Raw genomic sequence first — 16,288 nt, 5'->3', positions numbered from 1 at the left:
TACGCCTCAGTACCTGAGGCATACGCCTCAGAGGCGAAGCGAGGCGTCAGTACCTGAGGCATACGCCTCAGAGGCGAAGCGCAGGCTCAACGCCTCGCTTCGCCTCATCGCATTTAACAACCTTGGAAGAGAGAGGGAGGCTTCAACATCACCCTCTTTGGGATTAAAGAGCACCGCCCAGGACACCCAATGGGATGATTTGGGTCCAACAGCTATAACTTGATACAATCAGCTCGTTTTGGATCAAAACGGCAGATTTGGGCTGTCCAATGGATCCAAAAAAAACTGCTCAATATTTTAATAAAATAATACCCAAAAAACCTAATACAACCTATAATAGCCTAAACAGATCCTGACATGCTACTGGAACTAGATTCTGGTCCACATGGTAAATCCGAAAAACAAAAATATTGGATTTTTTTGTTACAAAAATTCTTAAAATTCAACAATATTATTTAGATGCTCAAAAAATGGTTTTCAGAGCAAAATAGTTTTCAATCATGCATAAAATAAATTCTGGAAGGTTTAGAAAATCTAGAATTGATGTCTAGGTCCCTGTAAGCCTGTTTCAAGTTGGGCGTGAGCTTGGCTTGAATGCTTTGGCTCTGTTAAATTTCTTTCCCGACCTATCCAGTAGCAAATCGTCCTCTGAATGCACTGCATCATTAGGTGTGTGAGTTTTTCACATCAAGGTGGATAATGTAAGTTGATGATCAAATATGCTCCTGTTAGTGGGCTGTAAATTCAGGAGTATCCAAGGTTCAGTTATGAAGTTGCAAATTTATGGGATGGGGGTTTTGCACGTGGAGCTTATGGTTAACTAGTTTGTAGGGAGCTGCTAGTTGCTTTTTTGTTATGGGCAGCTAGTTTTTAGGAGCTGTTTTCTTATGGGAGCAGGTAGAGAATGTGGAGACTGGTCTACCACATAGTGGTCATCATGTGTTGGTTTTTTTAAATATACACGAGTCCATGTATTCCGTCTTCTGTGTGTTATGAATGAAAGTTAGTTTGATGTTCTTTATGTTTAACCTTTTCTGAGGTTTTTACCATTGAACTTCATTTTACCTTATTCATGCCTGAATCAACAGATTTATGTAGTTTGGCACACAAGCCTACATCCACGGGCAAAGGAAGAGCAAAAAATCCACTAGTAGCAAATCCCTGAAAATACAGAGCTCCCAAACCAATCCCCAATGCACCCAAAACTCCCATAACCCCAACTCAAAGAAGGCGGCTAACAAATATGGCTAAGGGCCTAAAATTCTAGCTAGTACAAAAAAGAAAATTACAAAACTAGACAGGTTCATAGCACAGGGGGTCCACCCCTACGCCACCACAAACACCTATTGGCAGTCCACATTGTACGGTCACCAAAATATTTTGGGCTGGGTCATGGATTGGAGCGGGTCTAAAATTCAAGACACCACAACAGATTTCATCTCAGTGATCTAGTGGGGCTGAAATTGTTTCTTTAAAACTGATTTTTTTCACAGATTCTGCTACCATTATGGAATCTCAATCTGACACCTATGCTGCAAGAAAACATTCAAAATCTAATCGTTGGAATTTTGTAACTCTTCACCAAAACTTGGTCTTCTATTAATTATCTTCAATTTCTTAATAATAAGAAATATGCTGAGAGTTCTAGGGGGAACATGTTTGCATAGCCATTTGGTTGTTTCCCTTTGTTGTTTCCTTTTTTCTTTCAACAAGTCACTACATAATAATAAGAAATACGCTGAGAGTTATAAGGGAACATGTTTGCGTAGCCATTTGGTTTTTTCCCTTTGTGGAGTTTTATTACGCAGGTACCAATTTCAGTGAAAGAGGCTTGAGAAGGGGAAGACAGACTTTTATGGCACCAAAAGCCAAAAGCCAAAAGCCAAAAGCCAAAAGCCAAAAGGAGATCAGGAGTAAGGAAGAAAGGATTGAGCTCACAAGTGTATATGATGGTGCGGGTGAATCAATGTTCCGGGAGCAGCCATGACATTGAGATTGGCTGCAGAGAACTGCCTGATAACTCATGAAAGACTCCAACATTTGGAGATGAGCTTAGGCGATGTAGTCTGTGCAACAAAGCAGTTGAAACGAGTAATCATCTGTTCCTTGGCTGTGTGGCAGCACAGATAGGAGATCGGTGTCATCTGTTCCGGATGTGGTGCAGCTAGGGCATTGATTCGATGGAGCAAGATGCCTTTCAAAAACAAAATCGTTAAGAGAGTGACAGATATCCTTCTAATTGGTTATTAGGAAGATTTGGGAAGTGATGAATCGAGTGGTGTTTGATCAGGTCAACAAGATGTTCTTGCCAATTCGGTGTAACAAATTCACCCACCACCATCTTTTTGCATGCATGGGTGCATGATAGTCTCAAAGTATTGCACCAGCTGGTTCAACTATGATATTTGAAACTGTAAAAATCTAAAGTTGGAAGTCTGGCTCATGCTTCGTGTACAAAGGCAGTAAACTCCAAAACAATGACCAGAAAAGAGGCACAGGATTAACAGAATCCAGCCACAGATAACAGACACCACACAAAATTTAATACTGAAACTCTTTCAATTAGTTTTTGTATAAAGAACTCAATTCACTTAAACCAGCATGTGTAACATGTAACTCCAAACAGCATAGCTGTCATCCTTGTAAACAAATAAAGCAAGGTTGTTTCTATTAAGCCACAGAGAACAGACACCACACAGTTTAATACTGAAACTCTTTCAATTAGTTATTGTATAGAGAAATCAATTCACTAAAACTAGCATGCATAATGTGTAACATGAAACTCCGAACAGCATGGCTGCCAATCCTTATAAACAAATAATGCAAGGTTGTTTCTTTATTAACAGGGATAGTTGAATGCATTTGGCGTGTGAGTGCAAATGATTTTTATTTTACCATGTAGGATGAAAAAAACTATCATCCATACAGCCAGATACGCCATCATAGCGCTGATGCATACTAAATCAAAACATGAGAAAACACACGCACAACAGACAGAAACAGGAGACACAGAAACCTATTGATGATTCTATTTCTTTTACCAGATATAAAGAATAACAGATGAGTGGGATACTCGTTTCCATTTTCCAGGCACAAGGCAACTATGTAACCAGGATACCATGTGCATGTAACATGCAAAAATTACACCAAAAGGACCCGCTTGTTGCCACGCTTGCACCTGCAATAGAAAGAACAACCTGGATTTTTTCCTGTGTACATGTATCAACCACTTGTCTGGTCCTGCATGCAGCAACAACCAAAGACATAAATAAAGAGAAATATTTTATGGTTGAAGACATGAGTAAAATCGCAAACCCAGGCAAAGATAGAGATAAGACGGAGGAATCCAACATGGACTTGGTTCTGCCTAAAAGTGAGTTGTGCAAACCAATCGGGCTGATTGATATTCTGTACCTCAAATTCGGACTGCCCAACTCTGATAAAGGTCATGTTGGTCAACGATGCAAACGACCTCAACTGGTTTCATGGAATTCAGTACTGGCCAGCCAACCAAGTCTTCTTGGAGGTTTAACAGCAGCGTACCAAGGATTTGACACCCACTAAAAGACAAGCACTTGGGTTTATCTATGGATTCTATTCATACGGCAATGCAGATTCAAACAGAAGAGGATTTCTATTGTGAGAAATGGGCCCACAAAATTAATGTAGACAAATAAAGTTCAAAATAAAAGGCTCAGCAAGTGTTCAATTGTTATTTATGAATTTATAAGAGCTCCAGTTAATGACTGACAATCCATAATGCAGACTTATCCCCTGATTGGTTGGTGCCTAAGACAGGCTTCAATACGGTCATGCACTACCACCAAAGACAAATTACAGGAACAAAATATTAAATGAAAAAAGAGGTTTCAAAAGAAGATATAATCATGTGGAGGAAAAGCTACAATGAAAATCCCACATCAAGCATTTTACCGACCCAAAATTTGTTTCATATTAAACAAACTCAACGAGTTACAAAACTATTAAATGAACATTGGCTAACAAGGCAAAGAAGATTACCATGTGAATAGATTGAGGCTCCTCCAAGCAACCACTGGTGCTTTCTGTCAGACAGTTAACATGCACTATTAGTTTTGCTGAAAAGTCACTATCCATGCTCCCAGAACCATCAGTAGGAAGAGTCGTATACGCTGCCCCTTTAAACATCCACTCATCCCTCTTATGACAGTAAAAATCTTCAAATGGCTCACCACATAATGCACATATAATCTGGCTTTCATCGGCAGGGACCATTGGTTCAGATCTGTCAGCAGGCAAAGTCATCTCACTTGCTGGGCTATGGATTGGGCCAGAGGATGAACCAGGCCTCCCTTCAACCCAGTCTCTCCAGCTAACATACCACTTCCTTGATATTCTCTTGAAACTGTTAAGTTCAAGCTTTCTTGAAGCATGCCAGTCCAGGTGCCTGATGAGATTGCTTTCACATTCGAGTCGAAGACCACATATGCTGCATTGATGTGGAAGGTCATGAAACAGACCATTGATGACTGAATGGTGAAACTCTCGGATTACCCCTGGCTTAAACTCAATGCCTATCCGAGCATCGATTTCAATTGTCGCATTTGAGCGACCAGAAGGCCTCGAACTAGACTCAGAAACAGACAGCTCACCATCTGGAGGGGTAAGAGGGGAGGTTGTTGAAACCAAATTTGAAGAGTCTGGCATAGAGCTACTGGTAAGAAGGCCTTCACTCTGGTGAATCTGAATTGGCATCTGGACTGGGTTAGGCTTTGATGATTCCGGTGCTGATGTAGATATCAAACCTTTAGCGACTAAAGAACTCAACAAACTTGAAAGTGGATTTGTTGTGACATTTCCAGAGCTTGAACTCTGTGATGCGGTACCTACCATTGATGATGCAGGTGGAGGACCAGGTGGTAGTGGAGGCTGAGAAGTTCTGGGCAGTGGCAGGGATACAGCCGATAAGGCATCCTGCAGGCTTGGACCTAACACAGATGTAGATGTAGACAAAGGATGTGAGGATGCTGAGAGTTGCATGGGTGGGGGTCCACTGGGCAAAGGGGGCTGCACACTTAAATTTGATTGTGAATGGCCAGATTCAGGATAACTCATGTTTGAGAAACTGCTGGTGTTTTTAGGCACATCAGTTGATGAGGCGGAGTGTGGAGGTAGCAAGGCACTCTTCATGATTGCATCCAATAAACTATTTGTGTTTGTTTGACTTGGGAGAACCCTTGAAGAATTTTTAGGGAGACCTGAATTTGAGTATCCTATAGCTTGGTGGAGTCCAAAACCTCGAGGTTGCATCTGCGGCGGTTGTGACTGTCCAGGTGGTTGAGATGGTTCTGGTTCCACAAAAGGAATGTGCATCCTTTGTTGTGCAAGAGAAGATGATGCACTATGAAATTGTTGAGGCTGCAATTGCTGGGGCACTCGTGAATGCAACAAGGTGTTAGCTTGATCATGACTTTGAGGCATAAAAGGAAGCTCTTTATTTCCTTGGAATTGTGGTGATGCATTTGACTGCCCCACATGTGAGGCTTTTTGACCTGGAGGAGAGGACATGGCTTCTAGATGGTCATGCTCAGATAAACCATATGGCTGCTGAAGTTGACTGTGTAGCTGATGAGGTGCCGAAGATGGTGAGTGTGTGCGCTGGTGCACAGATGCATGACTTGACGGTGATGGAGGTCTCTGTGGTTGCAGCTGCTGATGCCCAGGCATTACACTGAATGGGAGAGCATGCTGGGTAGATCCAAAGCTTGAAGGAGCAACTTGTGATCCAATTCTTGTTCTGCCTATGGATGGCAGATCCACATTTGAACTTAAATTACCATCCAACGCAATGATATACCCTTCTTGTTGACATGTATTAGTAGCAGCAGTAGTTGGATGGTTTAAAGAATCAATGGAGTGTAGCCTGGAGAGCAATCTGGACGTTGAGTGAGGCTGGTTCAGTTGGTCCTGTGGAACCCATCCTGTTTGATGAACAAATGCAGCTTCTACCCCTTGCCCAACAGATGATGAATCCACTGAAGTTTCTCTCCTATCCCTATAGCCAGCATCCTTCTGGCCATGAGATTGTTGAAGGTGATCATGAAGGTCCTGTATACGATAATCAAAATCAGACCATGAACTATAACATATAACTGCTTGACACAAATACAGATACCAGCATCAGACATAGTTATGCAGTGTTGGGTACTCTCTCTCTCTCTCTCTCTCTCTCTCTCTCTCTCTCTCTCTCTCTCTCTCTCTCTCTCTTGGAAGTTTCATGCATTAATGAATGTATGGGTGAAAAAAAGTGTTCGACATGTTAATGTCCATGTAATATTGTGGAAGTTAAAGACGCTCTGCATACACACACACACACACACACACACACACACATGTTTGACCTTTGAATTACAAAAAGTAATCATGACATTAAGCTAGTAATACAATGAATGAGAGATAAAAAATACAAAGTATTACTCCTTTTTCTAGAAAATTTATAGAAAAACATTAAAATGTGATTTCAAAATTACATTAAAAAGATGTGTAATTACATACAAAATAATAACATTAACATAAAAACTACCACTGCAGGGGTCGCCCATATGGCCAGCAGGGTGGTTGTCAAGGCGCTGGATCAAACCCCGCTGGCACACAGGTGTGTCCGTAGCTTCCGAAGGTGGGCACGTAAGGCAAGGTGGTCATGGGCCCCACCTGGGGTTTGCCTTGCTGGGGGGTGGATCCCCCGGTGGACAGTGGGGTGGTCGTGAAGGCGTTGAGATGAAGGAGCTGGATCAAACCCTGCTGGTGCACACGTAAGGCAAGGTGGTCATGGGCCCCACCCAGGGTTTGCCTTTCTGGGGAGCAGGTCCATTAAGTGGTCCTCATCATAAAAATAAAATAAAATAACATTAACATAAAAACTACAATTTAATTCAAACCAAAGAAAAAAAGAGAGGAAACCCAAAGCATAGAGTACAAAGAGGTGTCAAAGTCTATAAATGCTAGAAACCTTTACGAATTAAAGTCCATTAAGTGGCCACTTCATGAATTAAAACTTGGAGTATCCAGAAGCATTCAAGGAGGGTACACACATGTATCGGTCAGTGACAAGGCAGCTTAGTAAGACCATCTAGATACCATGGCATATAACAAATATTTTTTGGCTTAAAAAAAGGGAAGTTTGTTCCTTGTCTGCAGAACTGAGGAAACAAAAGATCAAAAGCAATGTTTGAACTTTGAACCATAAATATCAACAAAATAAGCAAAAGACAAGTTTGAGACAATACTCTTCGCACAGGAAATTTAACATCAGCTTCCACAGGCTTGTCTGATTGAGATAAAGTATCAGCTTGACTCCAGTCAGAATCCAGTTGTCCAGACTCTGTGGAAATCCATTTGCGCTTCTGTGTACTTGGAGACTTTTTGGAGGGATCACGATTCCAACCAACGGTCTTTGATCCATCTGCCCCTCCAGGATCTGTTGTTCTAGAATTCATGTCGTCCCACATGAATTCTTCTTCCTCAGAGTACTTCCAGTTCCTCGAAATTCCTTTTGTGCCTAAACTAGCAACATTTGGGGCTGGATTCAGCTGAGGCACAGTTCTTGCAGTTCTAGAAGCTCTATAGTTTCCATATGAATCATTTAATCCACCTGAAGGCACCTGTGCCATGTCATGACCATTCCTGTTACCAAATGCTGTGCTTGCTTCATTGTTCTCGACTCCTCCATACCAAGCCTGATCTGCTCCTTCATTCCCCTCAGTTACCCTCTCACCAAGTCTTCTGATTCCCATGTCTTGACGGCTTGCAGGGTCAGAGCCACTCTCATGGTCTACATATCCTGATCCAGGTTTTTTACCATATAGAGGCTCATTGAAACGCTCTCCCCTCTGAGGTCGTTGCATATTCTGCAAAATGACATCAAGAGAATAATCAGTTAGTCAGCACTTTTATCAAACAAAGAAGATCTAAACGAGAGCAAATATACAAATGAAAGGAAGAAAAGAAGAAACTTGAGGCTAGCACAGGAGCTGAATCACAATTACAGTTGCAAGGTAAGCTACAAGAAAGTTGTTCATTGATAAGAACACGCAAAGAACAATGTAAGCTCTTCACAATAAAACAGCATTTTTAGGATGAAATTATTACTAGCATACAAGAAGTTAAGGCACAATGCATTTGTTCACACTTCACGCAGATGTTCAAAGATCAGCATAAGCAGTCTGTAGAAAGAGAATTACTAATGGATGAGTCCCACAAGCAGATAAAATGTGTCCAAAATCAGAAACCACTTGTGAAAGATAAGTAAACTTGTAGAGTGTGGACTTCAGGCAGTATTTTTCTGCATTAAAAATTTAGGAAGGACACATTTAAGCCATTTATGAAACAACAGAATGTAATTAATAGCACTGTGTTCTCAATCATGTAACTAACAGATAGTTTGCTTGCAGTACACATGATTTCAAGGAAATGTCTACATTCCCCGGTTAAGAGGAATTATAATCCATAAATAAAAGGTTTTTACAGGTTAGTGAATACGTAACATCATTACAGTACAAAATATTTCCTTCGGAAAAACAACTGAACTTCATACTCATGAGGCATTAAATGTTTGGCTACATTTACATCACCATTTTGTAGTGATTTCATAAAGTTCGTCATAGTAATATTGCCTTATGAAAGCCACAATTTACATCAGTTTCACCATTAACTAAGGTTTTATAACAAGGGTATTCCACAAAAATTTCCCCAACAATGTATTTATCAAGTTATCATATATTTGCACATAAAACATAAATGTTACCACATGGAAAGGTTTTCATACATAGAAAGAGAGATCAAAAGTAGAGGTTTTCATACATACAAAGATTTTTACGAAAATATATCCCATAATATGTAAATCATATTTTCTGTTCAGATGAATTCACTGTAAACAAGTGCTTTTGTTGAGCTACATGTTCAAGTGGAAGTGTGGAAATTTCATGCAGCATAAGACATTGGAATGCACTGCAAGGTCTTCATTCAGATACTTCAGCATAGTATAAAAGAAAAACAAGCAGATAACAAGATCACATACAGCCATCTTAGCAGGGACTTCTGCCCATGGTTTTGGACTCCCAGAAATAGAGGTTCGCTCAGGCTTCTCTGCTTCCTCCATCAGTGTGTTTCCACTGCTTTCAGTTTCAATTCCCTTAGACTGCAACGCATAGATGAAGAAAATAAAGCAAGCTATATAACATAAAACTAAAATAAATATCAAAAACTAGAAAAGGAAAACAAGTCAATTTGAGGGAATTTTCAAGGCTGCAGGCATATCAATATGGCATAAAATACAAAGTTCCAGTAGGCAAAACTTTATAATAATACAACCACATCATGGTAAAAGATCCAATATGTAGTAGATTGACAGCTCAGAAAGACGACAAAGGAAAAGAAAAAGTACCGGAAGTCATTCATCGCTGCATTGATATTTACTCCAAAATGACAATAGATAAAACTTCAGGCAGTGTAAGGATAGCCATGTACACCAAACGTAGCTCAGCTATAATTGTTCTGTGAACATTTGACTTTCACATTACATAAAATAAAAGAAGACTTGGATGGTGCCAAAGGATATCCATTTCGACTCCTGAATATGGATATCTTTCAAGTCCATGAGAAGCATTCATATCCATACATAAGGATTTTTTGAACCATAGTCACAGATATAGGTGATATTGAAAACATCGCGATAATATCAGTGTAAATTCATAAAACAATATTAAGGCAAAACCTCACAATGATTTTGAAAATATCATAAATTTATATATATTGTAATACTATCGCGATAATATCATGATATTATTAGTTACTTTTACCTTTTTTACTTCTTTTTTATATCTTAAATATGTTTTTCTTCTTTTTATTTTTTCACTTTTATTTTTATTATGTGTGTTTTATTATCTAAACATGTCATTTTCTTACTTATTTCTGCTTTATATTTTTAAAATTTTTAAGTGCCAAGTTTTGCCTGAGATTTATCAACTAAACCATATTATGGTGAGAAGTTGCCTGGACAAAACTGGTATCTGTGACTATGTTTGGAACCCAAAGCCCTAGTGGATAAAATGAATTAGCATGATGATACAAACAGGTATTTCCTAGCAAAATTCCTGTAACATAGTCAAAAGTAGACATTCAGAAAAAACAAAAAATAGCGGTCTTCCTAGCATTGGCAAAATATAATCTGACTCTATTACTACTAGCACAGTAGAAAGAGATATTACAAACATTGTGTTCACTCGCATTTAGTCCTCTATATGCTGCCATAGGCATGACACTCGGCTTAAAAGAGATCTTAGAAAGTTCTTGGACCATTTATGTAATTGTAAAAAATATAAACATAATACATGTTTGATAGAGAACAGAGTAACTTCGAACAACATTACCCTCAAACAGTGTCAGACATGCAATGTAAATCCAATTTTGCGCAAAAACAGGCTTTAGCGGTGGTCAGCAACCGCTGCTAAAGCCTTGGGGGTCTTTAGCAGCACACACAACTGCCACTAAAGACCCAAAAAACATCATTTTTGCGGGTGCCGTTGATCGCACGCGTGCATCTGATTTGGATTAAATGAGAAGGGTGTTTGATGATACACCCTTCTCATGTTTGATATTGTTAAGTCCTATATTCCAATTTGTCCATTGGGCTGACTGGATACTGGAAAATAATAATCACCAACATTCATGTTGTCTCCATAGCCTATGCATATGTGTAAAACTAAAATCATAATCAAATAAATAGAAAACTGCATCCAAATGTTGCAGAGGCATAATGCAGAAGATAAACCCAGAACACTTACCAGAATTAGGTGCACGAAAGCACATCCACTTTAGATATAAAATAAACCGACAAGCCACTTGTAATTATTATTTAATGCCAAATGTGGTTTTCTCAAAAATAAAAAAAAGGAAGCATATAAAAATTGGAAAGATAGGAATTCCGTTCTAATTAAAAAAACATATTCTGACGTAATTAAGTTTGCATTTTGAAACATATGGAAACAAATTACAGGATTTACAGTAATAATTAAAATATACAGATTGATTATTTGTACTTTTCCATAGCTAGAGGTAGTAATTACCCTGCTTGATTGCTTAAGACGCTGCCTTGCCTCCAAGTATTTGGGATTTACATGAATGCTATGTGCTGGGCGCTGAGATTGAGAATCAGATCTAGATGCAGGCACTCCGGAAGATGAACCATTCACAGAAGGGGGGAAATCAAGTTCTTGCTCAATGACACGAAGTGACGGCAGTGGGAATACACCCTTCCAGGTCCTGAAGAGATGCTGCATACTGGTATGGATGGATGGATCAACTTGTTTGTAGGCCTTGCAAAATACCTAGATGAGCAGCAATTACTCTGACTGTGGAAATTGAATGTTAACTAAAAAAAATAATCAAGGAAAAGAAAAAAATGATTTACGAATAGATATAAAAGTTGGAGTTAGGCTTTCAAAGATTTTTTTTTTCGATAATAACTTTCAAAGATATTTAACTTCAAACAACAGGGAGAAAATTTTCTAGAATGATAACTTCAATAATAAAATTAAAGGACGATCCATATGGAATGAATATTAATATTATAAGATAACTGCACAATTTGAAGCAATAGTTTTGTTACATCAGTTAACAACCCAACACGAAAACAAGTCTCGAGAAAAATCTCACCTCAGGAAGCCTCGCAGCAAAGTACTTGACATAATCCCCCCCAATATTCTTTACAATACTGTCTAGAAGATACAGAGAAGGCAACTTTTGCTCACTGGGAATCTGCAAACTTCACTAGAAATATCAGCCATGGTGTAATGAACAAACTCCACAGGAAAAAAATCATCAATCTTTATCTTGAAATAACAAACACATGGAGGACTACTAGAAATCTTTATATATTTGTGTTGATGTTCCTCACTATGGCAAAAGCAATAGGTGGAAAATGAGATCTACCTGCTTATGCATCAAATGAAAAAAATAAAGGAAACAGTGCTATACTGCAAATAATAAATAAACCATCATGTAGACCCTTTTATGTTGAAGATACTCCATCAAAGTTTGTTACTAGTTCTTTCTACTATAGCACAAAGTTAGCGTTGATCATAATGAGAATCAGAACAACAGCTAGTGAGCACACTTGATTCTAAAACATGATTGTGTTTCTCTCCATCCATGTGCACCACCCTGCCGATGGCAACCGCCATCTCCATATTTTGTGCCATTTCTTCCTCAGTTTGCATTTCCATCTCCAAAATGAAATCTATACCATATCATTTTGGTCAAAAAGGACAAAAAAGAAAATTCGCTAAGGACAAATAATGAAAGCTAGGGCATCAAACATAAGCTTGATTGTCTTGACCACCATACTATACAATAGGTTATCTTGTTTAAGTTGTTCCAAACATGACAGACCAAAGGACTATTTTGCAGAAGGCAAAGGTCATTCTCATAGACTTGTTTGGTAGATGAAAGAACGGTTTTAGACAAATGCTGTGAAATGCAGTTGCATTTTATGATACAATATACCGATCTTATAACAGTACAACATGATGCACTTTTTTGCTTTGGAAAGTTTCGGTATTATGTCATATGTATGACGCACCTTGTTTGTAATTTATCACATGATACTGGCCATTTCATATAATTTGACCTTTTTCTTAAGTCTTTGGACCAAAATCTGGCTGCATTTTCTCTGTCACTTTTTTCCCCTTTTTCAGGCCATTTTGGCCAGGGTTCTCACTATATGTGTGGTAAGTGTTAAACTCTTCTTCGCCTAAACACTCAGAACCAAGATCAGTTCCTACTCCCAGGGATTTATACCTAAAATTGGGTCTATTCTTGTTTTTGCTGGAATATGACCACAAATTCTTTACATGGAAGCTGGATCAAGAAGTGAAAAACCCTTTTCTCTTTCAGAGATTTGCATTTGGTTAAGGCAGATCTGAAACAAGGGGTAAGTGATTTTCTAAAGCTTTTAAATAAGAATTTCCCCAAAAGAGAGAGAAAGAGATGATCTACCATGCTGCTGACTCATAGGAAGCAAGAAAAGAAAAAGGAATGAACCACTGATTTAGAAGCTGTCAAGGAACAAAGATATCAAATTCCAGTACCACAAGTTGAAGAAGATCAAGCACCAAAGAAAGGCAACAACAATAGCATTATCAGAAAGTGCGAAAAGCAATATAATTGCTTGATTCCAATAATGTTAAGCGTCATTTGTTGAATTGTGTGCTCTCTCAAAGGTCAAATGTTTCTCTGAAGAATTTCTTCAATAAAACTCACAAAAAGAATTGGTCAAACTGATCAATTATTCTTCCTGGATTCTGAAAGCACAATTTGAATGTGATGTTCACTGTAACAGAGTCTGCACTAAGATATGTCAAACCGGACTCATCCCCCCAGGGTTCCAAACTCAAATGACGAGAAATATCAACAAGGAATACATTCCGCCCATCCCATTTCTGAAATGAAGCTTCACTGATCGATATAGTTAGCAGCAGTAGAAATAAAATTTCCCCTACATCAAGAATGTGAGGTTTGATATTTCATAGGTACATTGTACCAAAAATTTTGGAACCCACATGGAAATTATAACTCTTATCTATAAGAATGGTACGGTTCAAAATTCATCAAACATGAAGTCAGAGAGAATGCCTCTTGGGTACAGATATCCAAGATTCTGGTGTTTATGAACACGTTCTGTATGTGTGTGCATTTTATGATGGCATAGACAGGGTTGATTCGCGTCACATGCACCAGGGCACAAACTAATGAACCGGATACATTGGCAATGCACAATTCTTATTTAACACATTCCATTATGAATAAATCCCATGGCATCAACCATTCCAACTACTATACGTATAAGTGCACAACAAAGAAAAGCAAGGAACTGGTATATGACACTAATTCATCACCAAAGAAACACAAAAAAGAAAGAATAACAAGGAGACTCGATTAATTTCATGATTTTGAACGTAACACCTTCAAGAGTATAATAGAATTATAGAACTAAACATCCACCAAAAATACAAAAAAAATGGCAAATTTATGTTTTCAACGATAGCAAAAATCACCTCTAGGATGTTCGCACATACAATTGCAGCGATTCCCTTTGCCGCATGGGTATTCTCCCCAGCAATGATCGTGAGGTTCGTGATGATGGGTTTCGAGTTAAAAGTAAGCTCCCCGAGCGCAGTCTTGTACTGACTCAAGAGCTCCTGCTGCTGATGGTAAGCCCCCCTGCCCGAATCATCCCTCTCATTCTCATCAACGATGACCCTTCCTCTGTCGCCATCTCTCTCCCTGTCGTTCGCCCTGAACCTAGCGAGGAATGCGCCGCCTCCTCCTCCGGCAGCTCGGCCCCTCTCGGCCTCATCCGACAATCTAGGTTTCTTCAAGCCGAGCTCCCTCCTTTTGTCCACCGGTCTTCGAGAACTCTCCATCTCCATCTCCACAAACGGAGACCGAAAATCCCAAGCTTTTAAATTCTAACCCTAGAACTTAGCCCTAACCCCCACAGAGCAAAACTCCCAGCTGCACGCGCCCGGCCCGACAGAGAAAATATTCTGCGGGCGGGCTCCGGCAATCCGAAACCTTAATTCCAAGTGAACTCGTGATTCGAAGGAGAACAAGATGCAAGACGCATCCTATGACGACCGGAAGGGAGCATCGGTGGAGGGGAGGTCAGGAGCTGGGCCGCGCGGGTGGAGAGGGGGCGTCCGCACAAGTCCTCCTCCTCCTCCTTGGCAGTAACAGGGAAGAACTCTTACCAGAGGCTCCCGATAGCATCAGCAGGAATCAATAAGAAGAAGAGAAGGAAGTCGGGGGAGCAACGAGAGGTGCAGATGCTCGAGAGTATCTCTTCCCTTTATTTTATATATGTATATTTTCATTTTTCCCTTCCGTGACATGTTTACTGTTGAAAATGCATCTGATTTTGGTTTGACATCAGATCCAAATCCTACACAATAAGATTTCAAGAAGTGTTTATATTTGGATCGGATTCAAACTTGTATGATCAGACTTTTATATAGTTTTGAAGTTGGGTTTAGATTAGTATTGTATCTTAGCTATGCACATTATCTTGATCCAGCCCTTCATTTAAATGACAAATCTTTTGAAGGTGGGTCAAGTAAGGCAGGGCGATTGATGGGTCACCAGTAGTTTTTTTTTTGTGAGAATAAAGTATACAAATTGAATAAATTCTTGTATGGACTTAAGCAGTCACCAAAATAATAGTATTTGTGCAAATAGTTTATATCACTTTGTATACGCTCTTCATGTTATCTATCTATGTTGACAATATATTAATTACAAAAAATGACATAAACATGATAAATGAAACCAAGTCATGGTTAAGTTCCTGATTTGAAATGAAAGATATGGATGAAGCCTCATATATCCTTAGAATCAAAATACAAAAAAAATAGAAAATTGAGGTTGATATATCTAAGTCAAGAAAAATGTTTTAACCATATTCTAAAGAGATTTAGAATAGAAAGTACTAAGGCAAAGGATATTCTTGTAATAAAAAACCTAAAGCTAAGTAAGAATGATTGTCCAAAAGATGTACAAGAAAAGTTAAATGTTTTCTATGCTTAGGCAATTAGAAGCTTGATGTATGCAATGTTTTGCACTAGACCTGATTTAAGCTTTATTGTAAGTCTAGTGAGTAAATATCAAAATAATCCTAGGCTCCTTCATTGAGAAGCAGTGAAAAAGATTTTTCGATATCTAAAAGAAACTAAGGAATTCAAACTAAGTTATTAGTCAGTTAGATTAGAGCTTGTGGGTTATTCTGATGATAACTTTATTGGAGATAGAGATGAAACAAAGTCTACATTTGGTTATATATTTGTGTTAAAAGGTAGGGCAATTGCATGATCATGCAAGAAGCAAGGGTGTGTAGCACAACATACTCAGGAAGCTGAGTATATTGCTTGTAACATGACAGTCATCTTTGGTGTGCGAATAAATCACTTCCTAAATTATTTAAAATTGGATATTTCAAGAAATCCAATTCATTGTGATAATAAAGTTGTTATAAGATTAATTCAAACAAGAACAGATAGCTCTAAAAGTAAGCATATAGAAGTTAAATATCAATATATTCATGATATGCTTATAAAAATAAAATAGCAATGGATTATATTCCTTCAGGTGACATGATAGTGGATCCACTAACCAAAACAGTCACTCAGGATGTTTTCACTAGACATATGAGTCATATGAGACTCCGATATGTTTAAGTAGTGAGTGCATAAGATCACAT

General features: G+C 38.7%; 1 protein-coding gene across 1 annotated transcript; it reads right to left on the bottom strand.

Moving 5' to 3' along the window:
* Positions 1-2,873: 2,873 nt before the first annotated feature.
* On the bottom strand, positions 2,874-14,797 carry LOC149847044 (polyadenylation and cleavage factor homolog 4-like). Its single transcript, XM_089996767.1, has 7 exons — positions 14,091-14,797; positions 11,692-11,793; positions 11,103-11,363; positions 9,056-9,175; positions 7,266-7,886; positions 4,021-6,087; positions 2,874-3,240 (listed from the first exon to the last, which is right to left on the bottom strand). Exons 1-7 carry the CDS (start codon positions 14,463-14,465, stop codon positions 3,223-3,225), a joined length of 3,564 nt encoding a protein of 1,187 aa, XP_089852893.1. The 5' UTR covers positions 14,466-14,797; the 3' UTR covers positions 2,874-3,222.
* Between the last annotated feature and the right edge of the window lie 1,491 nt (positions 14,798-16,288).

This window comes from Nuphar pumila, chromosome 2 (genome assembly GCF_984573655.1).
Source record: "Nuphar pumila chromosome 2, dmNupPumi1.hap1.1, whole genome shotgun sequence".
In the NCBI taxonomy this organism is placed as follows: domain Eukaryota; kingdom Viridiplantae; phylum Streptophyta; class Magnoliopsida; order Nymphaeales; family Nymphaeaceae; genus Nuphar; species Nuphar pumila.
Note: the sequence above shows the minus strand (reverse complement) of the source record. Positions and strands in the feature narration are given on the sequence as shown.

What these genes read in the sequence shown, in the direction of transcription:
- LOC149847044 (XM_089996767.1), bottom strand. Translation starts at nt 14,465, where the DNA reads ATGGAGATGGAGAGTTCTCGAAGACCGGTGGACAAAAGGAGGGAGCTC. An exon ending in TATGTGCGAACATCCTAGAG is followed by an intron (nt 11,794 to 14,090) that starts GTGATTTTTGCT and finishes TGAAGTTTGCAG; the next exon opens with ATTCCCAGTGAGCAAAAGTT. An exon ending in TTGCTGCGAGGCTTCCTGAG is followed by an intron (nt 11,364 to 11,691) that starts GTGAGATTTTTC and finishes CTGCTCATCTAG; the next exon opens with GTATTTTGCAAGGCCTACAA.